This window comes from Spea bombifrons, chromosome 4, assembly GCF_027358695.1.
Source record: "Spea bombifrons isolate aSpeBom1 chromosome 4, aSpeBom1.2.pri, whole genome shotgun sequence".
In the NCBI taxonomy this organism is placed as follows: domain Eukaryota; kingdom Metazoa; phylum Chordata; class Amphibia; order Anura; family Pelobatidae; genus Spea; species Spea bombifrons.
The window spans coordinates 46,573,859-46,589,727 of record NC_071090.1 but is presented as its reverse complement, the minus strand read 5'-3'; the positions used below and the strand labels follow the sequence as shown (position 1 = coordinate 46,589,727).

The 15,869-nt window shown below is 38.1% G+C and overlaps 3 protein-coding genes across 3 annotated transcripts in view; 2 read left to right on the top strand and 1 right to left on the bottom strand.

Annotated features, from left to right (window-relative positions):
- SLC35E3 (solute carrier family 35 member E3) overlaps positions 1–15,869 on the top strand; it is an 87,271-nt gene that overhangs the window by 16,069 nt on the left and 55,333 nt on the right. The window lies entirely within an intron of this gene.
- On the bottom strand, positions 477–10,704 carry LOC128491355 (cathepsin E-like). The gene is made up of 9 exons (XM_053463672.1): positions 10,643–10,704; positions 9,385–9,562; positions 4,480–4,597; positions 3,859–3,977; positions 3,003–3,202; positions 2,574–2,696; positions 1,903–2,047; positions 1,503–1,601; positions 477–650 (listed from the first exon to the last, which is right to left on the bottom strand). The coding sequence occupies exons 1-9, from the start codon at positions 10,702–10,704 to the stop codon at positions 477–479; spliced, it is 1,218 nt and encodes a 405-aa protein (XP_053319647.1).
- On the top strand, positions 13,002–14,328 carry LRRC10 (leucine rich repeat containing 10). The gene has a single exon (XM_053465544.1). The coding sequence runs from the start codon at positions 13,451–13,453 to the stop codon at positions 14,318–14,320; it is 870 nt and encodes a 289-aa protein (XP_053321519.1). The 5' UTR covers positions 13,002–13,450; the 3' UTR covers positions 14,321–14,328.

Below are 15,869 nucleotides of genomic sequence, written 5' to 3'. Positions count from 1 at the left end.
AGGGATATGTGAAATGGTTCATGTTCAAGACCCTGTACAGTTTTATGCACATGGAAACAAGTTTAGGTGCAGTACAAACTTAATATTGGAAGTTCTTAAATATTATACTTGAATGTTATGGTGTTCTGTGTGAAAAGGAAAACATTATCAGTGCAGCTGAGCACAACATCCCAGGGCTGACCTAGTCCTAGGGTGGTGGGTCTAGGGGCGCAGCCCGTCTGGTGCAAAACTAAGGGCAATTGGAGCGACCAGACTCCCAGGTGTTCCGTTCCTTAGTGGGCTGGTTGGGGAGATCAAACAGGCCAATTTTATACAAAGCGGCATCACAGGAGTGGTTCCAATTCTAAATTTAAAATCAAGCAAATTTGTGTACAAACATTTGTTTCAGATTTGGAATTATGTGATGAATTTAGCCACTATGATACAATTATCTAATGTACAAAGCATAATACACTATATAGTTCGGTGTCCAGGATTCAAAGATTTCTTTTGCAAGATTTGGCAAATCCAACTCTGTCATGTTCACGGTCAAACACACTGTAAAACTTGGACATAAAAATGTCTCCTAGAATCCAAAGAGGTCCAGTTTTTGTAGAGATATCTATGGCTTGAAACCCCGTCAAGCACAAATGAGATTTGTTTGATGTTTCCTGCAATAAGTAAAATCCACATATTATTATTTACACAACAGTAGATGGCCTGGGTGCCTACTTGTAGTAGTGTTCCCACCGGTACAATGTAATCATCAGATCCTTCTATCACCTTTACATGTCCTCTTGTCGGTACTGCAGCTCTGCATACTTGTAGACATTTTTTCCAGGATAAGCTTACATTCTCTCAGTTGGGAATCTATTCTGCAAACTGTTTTGTCCCTATTTAGAAAGTCTCTTATATGTCTAAATTCACAGGTTTATGCTAGCGTTTTGAGATCCATGACATATCTATAGTCACTGTTTTAGCTATTTCCCCACCCTTCTCTCCAACCTGGTAATACATTAACTTTACTTTGTATAAGATCCTCATACAATTTAAATTCCTCTTTCCAGTTTCTCCAGGTTTGAGACAACTTATGAGCATTTATATTTACTCTCCCTGGTTTCGGTGCACTTTCTATGATTTAAGTCAATGTTTTCTGTATTGGAAACCCGCAAGCACCCAAAAAAAAAGAGACAGTGATGTCTTTGTAGATGGCCATGGGTTTCATGTTCCAGTGAACATAGGGTCATTTAAAATATTCAATACTTGCCCTGCCATTTTTCTTCTGATTAATTTCTTAATCAATATGCTTTGACATTTACATTTCAATAAATTAAGTATATGAAGGAAATTTAGATTTAATACTCTGCAGATAGTAAGTCAGCTGTCAACAAGGGATGTAAATAAACCCTTTAGGATACTCAGATCTGACAACTGGGTGAGCCTACTCTTAGTAGATCAAAGAATAACTTAAGGACTTCTAATATATAACTAAAACATGGTGTTCCTATTAGATTGGTACAAACCTTGATTACATACTGGTCAGATGTTAATGTGTAGTCTCGATGGCCTATGGTGAATGTAACACTTGGGAGGGTGGAAGCCAGTGAGCAGTCTATAATATACTACAATATAAAAAGATGTGTCCAGTTATTGGAAAGACAGGTATTATAATCTAGAATACAAAAATAAGAAATTCCTAAATGTTTTTATTTCAACATACATAAAACATAGACAATACAGCTTATAGCATGTAACTGGATACCCCTTCGGGCTGACGTGCTGTTGGAGCAAATGGATATTTTATTAGACAGGACCCTAAACCTGGGAGAGAAGAAAAACATGACTCAGACTAGACTATTGATGTCCAACTGGTAGTGTGAATGCTGGAAGCTCTTTTCCAGGTTAAATGGAATCCCCACTTACCTCTCCAAATAATGTAGATGTTGCACCCAGGATCTCCTGAAGCTGTTTTATATTAGAACTGGGGCCAGTAATCAGTGATGTGCCTGAGTCAATAATCGCCTCACAGCCCTTCTGGCAAAATATTGGTTTTCCCTGGACTTTGACACTGTATTAAAAATGTTAAATAGGATGGTCACATCACTGCTATATAACAATATATATATATATATATATATATATATATATATATATATATATATATACATATATATAAACACAATACAACAAAGTTGTCCATAATGGTTTACAAAGCTTTTAAAGCATTAATAATAAATTATTACACTAGTCTCTACTGCAGGTACAGTCGCCATATATTATAAGAAATGAACTGCACAACACAATAGTTTTTACTTTGAATTGTTCATTAAAAATATATTAATATATTTTTGTTAATATTATTGTAGCTGGTATTTCTTACGTGTCCACATAATCCACAAAACCTGTTTTTATGGAGATAAATCAGATTTTGATGATACTGTTTATACTGATGGGATTTCATCATACACATCTTATTCAAGAATTTTGTTCTTATACACCTTGTTCAGGCTGTTTGTGTAACATAGTAAAAACAAAAACACCAATCAAGTTGCAGCCCCCTAAGTAAAATACTATATTACTATGATGATACTTACTTCTCCAGCCTAATTTGCCAGTATCCTTTCTCTGTGATGGGAACCCAGTGGATTGGACCTTTATATAATGACTTGTCTATTCCTCCCAGTATCAATTGTCCCCCATAATTGGAATTCAAATCCCTAAAAAACAACAACACAGCTGTTCACTCACAATATAAAGAGTCCAAAATCCCGTAGGTAGAAAAAAACTCATTGAACTGTATTAATAAATGTTGCTTCAACAATTACTATTATTGTATTACGGTAATTCCAATAGTTATTGCATTTATCAACTAACCCTTTCAACTGTAACAATAAATGTTACTATTAAAATAATATACCTTAGTTCAAAGAATCGTGGCATTTATCAACTAGTATAAATGGTGATTTCTGTCACAGTGCTTGTTAGTATATGTTAAGTTTAATAAAGAAATGGTAAATACCGACCTGTTCAAATGAAAAGAAAATAGTGGTTTCTCTACAAGTTTTTGCTGCAATATCTGGTCAAATACCGGGATAGCACCAGCAACAGCTAGTGAGGGGTATCCCAGGCCTAGCACTCCATCGAACTGCGCAAGAACAAATGTCCTGCCAGGCTCCATCACAGATTGTCCAAAGTCTTGACCTATGATGGACATGTTACTGATCTGTGTAGGAACACAATCCAAAAACAATGAATAATTGGACTTGATGTGGTCTAGGGAAAAAATCCATATTTATTTGCATAAAAAACCTGCCGTTATATTTTTATAACTATATGCCTGGCATAACTGGCTTTGATGTGTTTTCTGTTAGATGCAATTTCTGAATCAATGTTGTCCAGCTCTTTAGTGGGTTGGACTACATACAATTAGGAAGTATAGATTGGTGGCCAGATAAATTATGACATCAGCAGAAACTACTGGGGACCGGGATCAAAAAAGATCATATTCAACTTTTAGGCGTCCAAATGGGCCATAGTGTTCTAAACTAAAGGGTCTTTTTATCCTTTAGTAATCTCCCTCCCCAACAATTATGTTCCTTTAAAATATGATTTTTGGTAGTTCAAGATAATTCATCAGTAAGAGAGATCCCATAGTCAAGCGGTGGAATGATGACTTCTTAAAGACTAATAACCAGTTTTGGTTTCCCCATCTACAGCTAATAGTATTATCAATTCCATCTGCACGGTTCAATTTGACAAACAAATATTACCAAAAACATATATTTTACAACCCCAATAATAAAGACAAAGATTAATATAGCAGCCAGGTTATGAAGCAGATGATAATATGACATCACAAGGTAATAAAGTATGTCATACCTGCAGTGTGTCTTTACCTGTTATACCGACAAGCTGTCCTGTGCCATAATGGATAGAGAATGGTTTGCCCCCATGCTCATAGGATAAAGACTCATATGATTTAAATCTCCCATGTACCTCTACAACAAAAAATATAAAGTGATAGCCTTCAATGAAAGCAGCAAAAAACAAAGCAAAAAACACATCAATTTTGCTGTCAATTAAACTTTAATATTAAGATGTTTTCTGTTATAATATTATGGTACCATGTAAAATAGTAGGCTGTTAAAAAAAGATATAAAAATAGTGTTGTCATTTAGACCACCAATGCTAATTTATGCAACGTGAGCACTCAGATACAAGTTTTAAAGAAATGCTTTTCAAGTCCTCTCATAAAATGCCCCTTGGGGCAGAGCTGATGGGCTAAAACCGGTTTTCTGTTATTGCTTCTAAATAACTTGCAGTCTGATGCATTGCAGACTGCTTAATAGTATAGAGAAAAATGTAATTGTTTAACCTTAACAGACCTCGAGAGAGCCATTGAGGCCAACAGCTACAGTATATTATCAGGTTGTTTTTCCTTTAGCAGGGATTTCATTTATACAAAGAGTAATAATAAACAAAAAGTTTTAGATGGCTTACGGCATGCTTCACTGATACAATACGATGATGGAACCCAGAAATTGGAGGAGCCGGTATCAAACACCACAGTGAAATTCTGAGGTGGTGTTCCAACACTGATCTCACCATAGTACTGAGCCTGCAATGAGATTCCAAGTTATTTATCACTATATGTCCAACTCATCAGGAAGACGGAGTTGCTATCAGGTTGTAGACATCTTCTTGATTCGCCTTATTAAAGTGTCACAGAGAGCACAGAGAGCCTCCTGAACAAATAATGCATATTAAAGTAATTTGCTAGTACTACTATACATTCATTAAAGCTAAAACAAATCACATTTAGGAGAATCTGCAGCACATTTCCTCATCCATGGTTCAATGTTTTGTGCCATTGATTGGCTACTGTGTGACCTCCTCTACCCTTTATCGGGGTTGATGTGGCCCCAGCCTCTTCATTGCAGTTTTTTAAAATGTGTCAGTCAGCTGGGGACAGAGGGGACAAGTGCGAAGAACAAGGCCAAAGGTCCAAAGGATTACATAGTTCACAAACCTGCTGTTGGCAGTGTTTAGATATCTCACAACCCACACACTTCTGTTTGTTTTAAGTTAAGTTGAGAATGTGAGAAAGGAGCCCCCTGGACCAATAGGGAAGGGAGTCATGACTGCTGGCTCATGCCCAGGGCATAAGTCAGGGTCCTTGTCATTGGTGGGTAGCTGCAACATTGTTGCAGCTATTAGGGTTATATTGGGGACAAGAGGTGAATCTTACCCCTTTCTCCTTTGTCACCAGCTACCTTGCAGACGTTCCCCTCCCGCCCGCCCTCATTTTGTGTTCTCAATCTGATGGTTATTTTACGCTCATTCTGGTCTGTCAGGTTACTTATCTGTTTGTTTCCTTTTTTATTTCAACATGTTTTTTGTTTTATTGTCACAGCTGCGGTCTGGGTCCCCTGGCCAGCACAGATTTAAAATAAGCATGGTATGTTTGCCCATAATGGGCTTGGGGAGGCGTGTCCTGTGGGTGGCTTATGGCACCTACGGGGCTAGGACTCTTGGTTCATGTGGTAATTATCTGCCTGTTGGGTTTAGTGTTTAACAGCTGGCAGGTTGTTTTAGGGTTGGTTGTGTGTTTTACCCCTGGCCTGGGGAATGTTTATACAAATGTTAATAAAGCTGTGGCCAAAAGCCCTTTCCCCACTAATGGTGTCTGTGTCTTTATTTGGGGGGATATGTGGGGGTTAAGCTTGGTGTTGGGTTACTTGACCTCGGGCTATGGGCTTAAGCAGTCAAGCGAGTGAGAGTGAGTGAGAGTGTAAGAGAGCATTAGTAAGTGTGAGAGAGCATGAGGGTGTGAGAAATTGAGTGAGAGTGTGAGAGAGCATAATGAGTTAATGAGAGTGAGTGTAAGGGAGCATGAGTGAAAGAGTGAGTGAGTGTGTGAGAGAGCATGAGTAAGAGTGAGTGAGAGCATGAAAGAGTAAGAGTTTGAACTTGTGGCCCTCAAACATCTGAAGTTGGGTTTTATGGCTTGTAAATCCAAAGGCTGTCACATGATTGTAGCTCTGAGTGGCATCATGGCATGTATTCAATTCATTGCCTAAACTAATTTCACTCCAAGTCACAAAACATTGCAATCCAACAGAAACCTTATGGTCTTGCATCCAGCACCGTGGACCACCATTACATTTTCTGCTTGGGGCTGTAATTGCATCCACCAATGTCTATATCCCATGTAACTGCATGTCCCTTTCATTTTTGTCTATTTGCTTCTCAACTGGCATTGTACAGAAAATTAAGTTTCCATAGATATTGCAAATCTAGTCATAAGCTCGAAATCTCTGTTTCACTCATGTATTTTCCAATAGTATTTACACAGCAGTAGATGGCCTGGGTTCCTACTTGTAGTAGTGTTCCCACTGGTACAATGTTCATCAGAACCTTCTATCACCTTTACATGTCCTCTTGTCAGTACTGCAGCTCTGCATACTTGTAGACATTTTGTCCAGGATAAGCTTACATTCTCTTAATAGTCTATCTCTCAGTTGGGAATCTATTCTGCAAACTGTTTTGTCCCTATTTAGAAAGTCTCTTATATTTCCAAATTCACAGGTTTATGCTAGCATTTTGAGATCCGTGACATATCTATAGTCAGTGTTTTAGCTATTTCCCCACCCTTCTCTCCAACCCGCTAATACATTAGCTTTACTTTGTATAAGATCCTCATACAATTTAAATTCCTCTTTCCAATTTCTCCAGGTTCGAGACAACTTATGAGCATTTATATTTACTCTCCCTGGTGATTTCAGTGCACTTTCCATAATTTTAGTAAATAGTGAAATTATCTACTGACAATGTTTTCTGTTGTGGCTCAGTATAGTACTTCGAGCCCAGACAGTACAGTGCCGGGTAGGCCTCAGTATCTTTGCTGTACTTTACTCAGGAGTTTGCAGTGTTAAGTGCAGTTAACAGATCAGTTTATCATTTACTACTGCTGCCATGTTTAGATGTCACATAATCCACAATCTTCTGTACCCTCATTGATGATGAAACCAACTCTTTTATTGAGCATAACTTTGATACACAACCACCAAGCTGACCTCCTTGTGTCCAAGCATGTTCAAAGTGTCTGAGGTGCGCTGCAGCTCCCCCTACAGGTTGATTGCATATATTGCAACAGGCACTTTGGCCGCTCTAGCATGTCGCTGTAGCAATGCATGTCCTTCACAAAACAAAACATGGCACACGGCAGCGTTAATTGTAATAATTATTAACCAGCCTTATGTACCTAGATTATGTTTTAAAGACAAGCGGTAGCAGCAATGCCTGTATGAGGCAAAAAATAACATGATCTATAATGTGAAAGTTATGTACAAAAAAGGTTAAAAACATGAGCGTATAAGTAGTATCTTGGAATGGGGAGAAGAAGACTGATGAAGAATGTATTTTTAATTAAACAAAACCATGGTATGTGACTGGAACATGCCCTACTTAATTCATATGAACATGAACTGATATAAGGGGGGCCAGGAATGTGTAAATGACAAAATATCACCACTTAGATTCCTCATACTATATCTGCCTTGGAGAGCAGAAATGTAAAGCTATTAATAGATTCAACAACCCTTAAAACTAAAATAGAGAGTGAAACATTCCTTGTACAGATATCACACAAAGGCGACAGGCTCTGATGTTACACAAAGCAGACACTGCTGTCAAGTTGGGTCTCTTTAATAGGAAACCACAATTTAGTAGGATGAATATTGGGGAAGTTGTAGTTTAAATAGCTGGCTACGGTAATGATCAGCGTTTCCAATTGCAGATAGATCTTCTAAAGAAAATGCCGCTAATTCCACGTATACATTTCTTTATGCCAGAAGGGAGATATTTGGCACTTTTTGCATCATCGCATGGAATCTGGGACATCGCCGCACAGATAATTGAAATACAATTCTCATGACTAATGTTGTCAAATGCTTACATTTCAAGACTTGCCTCCCAGACTCCCTGATTTTGCCTCCCAGACTCCTGATTTTGCCTTCATGAAACCACCATAGAGCTATAAACTATATCAATTAGTGATTAAACAAGGAAACAAATATACAATATACAGTACTATTAAGTATTTTACCATGAAATGCATTTTTATTTTAGTACCGTATTTGCTCGATTATAAGACGACCCTGATTATAAGACGACCCCCCAAAATCTGAATATTAACTTAGGAAAAAAAGAAAAAGCCTGAATATAAGACGACCCTAAAGGAAAAAAGTTTTACCAGTAAATGTTAATTCATGTAAACTATTTTTTTTAATAAAAGCTATGATTGAGAAAAATATTTTTTTTTTGTTTTTATTTCTTGTATTTTCCAACCTGTCCCCCAGTTACGCACATCTGCCCCCAGGCTTGCCACACCAATATGGCACTGTGGCCCATGATATGCCTTTTAACCCTCTATATGCCACTGTGCCCCATGGTATGCCTTTTGACCCCCTATGTGCCACTCTGCCTCCAGAAATGCCTTATACCCCTATATCCCATTCTGGCATTTAGGGGGTTAAAATGCATATTATGGGGCAGAGTGGCATATAGGGAGGTATAAGGCATTCCAGGGGGCAAAGTGGCATTAAGGGAGTTAAAAGGCATTATATAGAGCACTCTGCCTCCAGAAATGCCTTATACCCCTATATGCCACTCTGGCATTTAGGGGGTTAAAAGGCATATTATGGGGCAGAGTGGCATATAGGGAGGTATAAGGCATTTCAGGAGGCAGAGTGCACTATTAAATGCCCCCTTAACGCCACTCTGCCTCCTGAAATGCCTTATACCTCCCTATATGCCACTCTGCCCCATAATATGCCTTTTAACCCCCTAAGTGCCAGAGTGGCATATAGGGGTGTAAGGCATTCCAGAAATGCCCTACACACACACACACACACACACACACACACTTACTTACTTACCGGTGCTTCCAATTTCCTGCTGTATTGCCGGGGCAGCGGGTTGACGTCTCATTCCGCGGCAGCCGGAAGGAGGTGGAGTTGGCAGCGGGGGTTTGTATGCGTCCGTTGCAAATACCTTCCCCGGCTGTCAGAGATCAGGAACTCTGGAACTCTGATCTCTGACAGTCGGGGAAGGTATTTGCGACGGACGCATACAAACCCCCGCTGCCAACTTCACCTCCGGAAGCACCGGTAAGTGGGGGGGGGGGCGACGACAGGAGGATCCAGGTCCCCTGCAACGGTGCGGGGGATCTGGATCTTAGTCTCCTAATCAGACCTCTATTTGAGGTCTGATTAGAAGACGACCCCGATTATAAGACGAGGGGTATTTTTCAGAGCATTTGCTCTGAAAAAAACCTCGTCTTATAATCGAGCAAATACGGTACTTTTTGTATTAAATTAAATAACTTCCCTGTATAATACTTACATTCATGTAATCAAAAAGATATTCTGAAGTTGATCCAGCAACGAGTGACAGTGATGGTGGAAAACACTCTCCATACTTTCGGGCAAAGTTACGGGGTTGGTGATGCAACCAAAATTCCTCTAATTCACCCTTTTGTCGCAGTTGATTCCGAACTGACTTAACTTTCACCAGAGAAATTCTAAAAAAAATGGTTACAAGATCTAGTAGTGTTTCCAGAATACATTCTGTTATACAAATTACTTGATATTCATAGGTTGCATTGGTCTTCTCTACCACCTTGCCATCGATCCAGTCCAGGAGTAAGCCAACCAAAATGGACTCCAAAATGCATTTAACATGAACGATGCGTTGGGAAGAAAGCTGGAGGTTATTAGTTGACCAAGAGCAATAAATCAATAGAAGGCTTGTTTCAAGAGACATTAAAGATTTAGATGTGGAGGTTTGGAGAGTTTTTCCTCCAAATAAACTACCTCCTGCACTGGTTTCTCTAAAATATAAAAAACGTCACTGTCTTTGTTATTCAGTAGAAGCTAAAAAGGCATAGACGAACATATGCTCTGGAATATTATTAGAAAATTTTATCACCACTTTAAAAAGAATGAAACAGCTAGATTTAAACTAAAATGTCTCCACTTTCTTTCCCTATGATTGTTCCTTAGTTGGATAACTCACAATATTATATGATTGCTATGTATTTATTCTCTAAATAAGTTATTTGGACTAGGTTCCCAAAAGATCTAGGACTGTGACTGTCCTGGAAACAGGTAATTGTGAGGTAGGAAAATACTTTTTTACTTATTTTATTTTTGTCTTACAAAATATTTTTCCCAGATAATGATAAGGTAGGAGGCACTAAATATTAAACTTGATCCATGTAGTATAACTGCATGTGTGTCTCAGGTGAGCTACTCTTCCTAGGTATACTCCAGGTATGCGGCACCAGCTGAGTGATAGTAACCGGTGGAAGACGGAAAGTGGGATCTTACTGGGCAAGTAACCAGACATTGGGATTTCAATGTCTAAACTTGGGCAATGTCGTAACTGTAGGATGTATTCCTTGGATTTGCCAGATGTAAACTGCTGAAGCAATTAGATGATCTCTGCCCATGAAATCTAATTGGAGTAATGATCCTGAAGTTGGTGTCTATGATTTATTTTCTATATGGATTGTTCATTAAATTATTGTGATATTGATTTTGTTACCTCCCAACCTTATTCATCATATGCAATTCTGTAAAGACGAAACAGTTCTCCTTACCTTGTAAGTGCAACAATGTAATGGACATAAGAGGAAATCACGAATGCCACCAGTAGCTTCATTATGTCTAGAAGGTCTGTATTAACATGTTTACTCTTCTCTTTGCTTTTGTATATTTTCTCAGGTCATGGTGTGCTTATTATCGGGTCAGCCAATGATAGTAGGTCACTGGTCTGGGATACATGCAGTTTTCTCAGAATCCCAAGAACTGATAACACCATTACACCAAGCGTGTATAGGTTTCATAAATGGATTAATTGACCTAAACGAATCCCCTTGAGTCATTTTTATTGTTGTGAAAATTTTGGGGAGCCTCCCAAGCTCAAAGACAAAGTAAATCAATGGTTATTTAGGTCTAATTAATAATACCATAGTAGCTATTGGGGATTATTGTATTGAAAGCAAAAAAAAAAAACTTTAGGGATTAAGTGAATTCTATTGAAAATCCACTCAACTGAATTATTTTGAGATATATTGTGCATTCCCCTTTTGGAATAGATCCAGAAGTTCCAGTGTTTACAAAAAAAGTAAATGTTCTAAACAACAGATCTTATCATCCAAACCAAAGTATATTCTTCTGAAAAGTATTATTCACCATTTAGTGGTGTGTGTCAAGATGAATAACTAATAAGAAGAACAAAATATCAGCACCTCATATATTACTTAGCTCCAAAAAACTATGTTTAGGGTTGTTATCTTTGTTTTCATTATTATTGTTGATACTTATTATTGGCAAAAATGTTCAACACTGGCAGAACTGTGCACGATTTATGTAAAACCCAGGTCCGGTTCAGAGGTTTCTAGAACCATAGGTGAACCATATTTGTGGCCCCCATCTCCTGCATGTTTGGTAGCATTGGAAATAACGTTATGCTGTCACCCTCTAAAAGCTCAGCGCCCATAGGTAGTTACCTACTTTGCCTATATGACAGGGCCTGGTAAAATCATTCATCCTCTGTGTCCTTGGTAAAGTGTTTGGATTTATTCATCATGTGAATAGTTGTTTGTCAGTTTCTCAATTTTTAAGTTAGAAAAAACTGCCAACTAAAATGTTATAACGGGGCATTCTGACCTTTACAATATCAGGTCGGATAATGATTAAATGAACTTGTTTTAATCTAGTTTTCAGTTAGTGAAACGCCCTTATTGGTCAAATATCAAAATGAGCAAGAAACTCACAAAATCAAAATGAATAAAATGTAATTTTCTTTACACACTAACTAAAAGATAAAAATAGAATTGGAATATGCAAATTGGCACTAAGAGTGCATTCCTGCCTTAAAATGAAGTAGCTTAGAACTATATAACACCACATTAACTAACACTGTAGTAGTAGCATTCACAGCCCATTGCAAATGCATTATAATAGAGTGAACCAGCACTTGAACTAAAACTTAGGTGTAAGAGTACACGATAACTTTAGTTGGACGGTGTGAGAATGCCAATGGTATGTTTGACCGGGCAACAACCAGCTTTGTCCGTCCCTGATGAAGTTGGCTGCTACCCTGTGACACATATGTCCTGGACACCCAACCTTACATGAGTTCTTGGGTTATATTGTGTTATAGGTAAACACATTGACATTTGCATGTCAAATATCTGACCGTTAACAGATACACAAGTCATTAGCCTCCATGTGGTCCATGATGCCTTTTAGTCACCTAGACCTGCAACACAGTGACATAGAGTTTGTGATACCACTAACATGATCCCTCCAAAGTTCAGGACTGCAATTCCAGGTATTCCCACTCGAGAATGGCTTGACATATACAGCAGCAATGCTTAAGCAAGAGGATTTGTGACATATTCCCTACTCGTACCTTCAATCTAGCCAGGGGTAGGAAGGAAGACACCAGACAGTGAGGCAAATGTTTAGGGCCAGGAAATAGTCTGTCATGGTTTTCTATTCTATGGAGCATACTTGTCAATCTGGTTCCTTTATGAGACAGTTTCATGAGCCGTACAATAACATTAGGCCTAGCAAAAGATCTCCACAGTACAGATTTTCCCATCACATAATGCACAGATGTGTTCCAGGCAACGCAAGTCATTCAGGTATATGGTGATAAAGCAGGCCCGGATCTGTGGTCTTTCACGTTTGTTTATTTCACAAATCTGACAGATTCTAGCTGCAGTACAACATGAATATAAAATAAATATTAAAAGGAAAATATGAAATGAATCATTTTCCCAGACATTATATACATTGATTTGAACTCCTTAGTGCGAACTTCAGTATTTATGCAAGTCAGTCTAGAGTACAATTGAGTTAGGCTGCTACTATTCAACAAAGTTATTTTAAAAAATGACAGGTATTATAAACAGCATTTCATTACGTAAGATTTTTTTTTTGTTGGTCTGTTAAAAGTTGGAATGTTTAGTTAAGAATGATCCAAGTTTAAAAATTCTGCCTTTTCTAGATTACTTTATCAGGATGTAGATATCTTAATAAATAAGAATGCGCATAACACTTTTTGTTCTATCTTTTTTTTTTTTAACTGCCTAGAACAGTATACTGCGTGGAAAAACTGGATCTCAGATGTTAATTTAGCATTCACTGTTGATATAAAAGCGTAGACTTTGGAGACAACAGAGGAACGTTCTTTAAACCTACTCCTGTCCTTCCCATCACCAGACGCTCCTTCAGTTATCAGTAACATTTCACAACTCTTGAGATTAATCGCAGTTGCCACGTAAACAGCATATTGTAATGGGACGACAGAAATGCCACTCCTAACAGACTCCAAAACATAGTACAAGAGGGATATGAGAACGCTCAGAGCATGAAGTTTCTGGAAAATAGTGAAGATGGGTAACACAATCAGGTCGATTATTGCTTTTATTCCGTCTAATAGCTGCCAGAAGTACCTTTTAGGGGATTTGGAAGAAATGCCTATTGATAAGATGGTGGACTTGAGCAGTATGCAGCTGAGAAGATTTCCACTACGGGTATGTGCTTTTACCGAGCTTGTTAAGCTGTATCTCAGTGACAACAATTTAAACACTCTTCCTCCCGAACTGGAGCTGCTGCAGAAACTTCAGATTTTGGCTTTGGATTTCAACAACTTCAAAGTCCTACCACAGGTTGTGTGTAGCTTAAAGCAACTTTACATCCTATATTTGGGAAACAACAGACTAAGGGACCTTCCACCAGAACTAAGTTACCTCAAGAACTTGCAGACACTATGGATTGAGTGCAATTATTTGACACAATTGCCCACTGTTATTTGTGAACTGAGCCTTCTCAAGACACTTCATGCTGGTTGCAACCCTATCCGCCAATTGCCCAACGAGCTTAAGAACCTGAAAGAATTACGCAGTATCTGGTTGTCAGGAACTCTTTTGACTGAATTTCCACGGGTCTTGCTAGATATGCCTTTCTTGGAAGTTATCGACGTTGACAGAAATGGCATTAGGTTTTTCCCAAGCCTGGTTCACCTGTCTAATTTGAAGCTTGTCATCTATGACCACAACCCATGTCGAAACGCTCCAAAAGTGGCAAAGGAAGTAAGGCGGGTAGGAAGATGGTCTGAGGAGACTCCAGAACCCAAGAAAAGATTTGAGGTAGAAACAGAACTTGAAAAGGGTGTGGACAACAAGGAGATCCAACATTCTGCCCCAGTGGAAACTACTGAAAACAAAGAAAATCCATTGGATATAACCACAGCAGTGAGTTAAAGTAAAGGATTTTTTTTTTACATTCGTTTTTTGCAAAACCTTATATAAATAAATACAGATCTATATTTCAAAAATTTAGAATAAAATTGGACATTATTTTACATAATGAAATATATTTATGCTTCATTGCCTTCCACAACACAAATGGCTTTCTTCATGCTTCCAATATATGGACTGTGACTAGGAAACATCCATACCTCTTAGAGTTGGGACTGGAGAGAAACTCAGGAGCCAAGACGAAAGGAAATCAATCAGTAAAGAAACAATTCACGTTTGGCATACTTTCTCTGCGTTATTCTAGCCATTCACTATTTTTGCTACATAACCCTTGCTCAATGCTTGGATTATTATTTGTGATTGTTTACCCATCAGATTCATGACACATCTGCTGATTTGGGTTTGAATGCGCGACAAGGCCAGGTAACACTTTAACTAATATATGTATTTTGAACACTTGATTAGTTCCGACACATACAAATTTTCCATGGTATTCCAAGAGTCATGCGTTTAAAGTGCAAAATATGGAACGGGAACAGGAATATATATAGCTCTCATCTATCTAATCACAGATTGCTAATTTATGTAAATTGCGTCGTCACATATTTGTGAATTTACATACATTAGTAAAAGTTGAATTGTTCTGTATCCAAAGAGTCGGCTTGTACAATACAATTAAATTTACAAACAGCCAGAAATGCACATATTTAGAATATATCAGCCTTTGTAAAGACATAGAAAATGCTGGTTTAAAATGTCTGTACAGCAAGAAACCCGTTATATCAGTAAAATGTTTGTTTTATTTCTTTAGGGACGCACAGTCCTTGCCATTTAAATGGCTCATATGAGTAGTGATGTTTTGATACACCAAACCTTGCACAATGGAAGTGTCTTTTTGATTCCAATAACATGCCCAAATCACACAATGGGATGGTCGCTTATTTCTCCTTTCACTTTGTGAATGTCTGTGCCCATGCAGCATTAGTTTGTAATCAAAGGTGAACAAATTTATATACAATGTGATTTTTACACGAATATGTAGTTTTTCCTCAATGCATAAAGCAGACAAATCAATTTATATAAACAACCAGAGCGTGAAATGAATCTTTCCATTCCTACGGAGCCTCTATTTACAGTTAGACATTACAATATTCATAGAATTACACACTAGAGAGTTGTCCATCTCTCTAGCGTGTTATGAAATTAATCTCCCCCCGCTAGAGAGACGTCTATCACTTTGGGATGTAGCAAATTAACTTCATTGCATAGCGAAGCAGGAGGAGAGATAACACAATAGACTGTACATTATATTCATGGGGCAATCAGGTAGTCTATGGTTTCCTGTAAAGTAACATTTAGCATTATGGCCATTGGTGCATTAATAAAACTTGTGAATCGAGTATATGCGGCCAGAGAAGTATAGTGGGTTACTTGTGGCTGTTTTTTTTGGCAGTTCATAAAGACCAGACCGTGTGAACCTCATGTTGCGAGTGTTACTAATCCCGCATTTAGAAGCAGCAAAACTGTGATAACTCACAGGAAATCAAAGCGT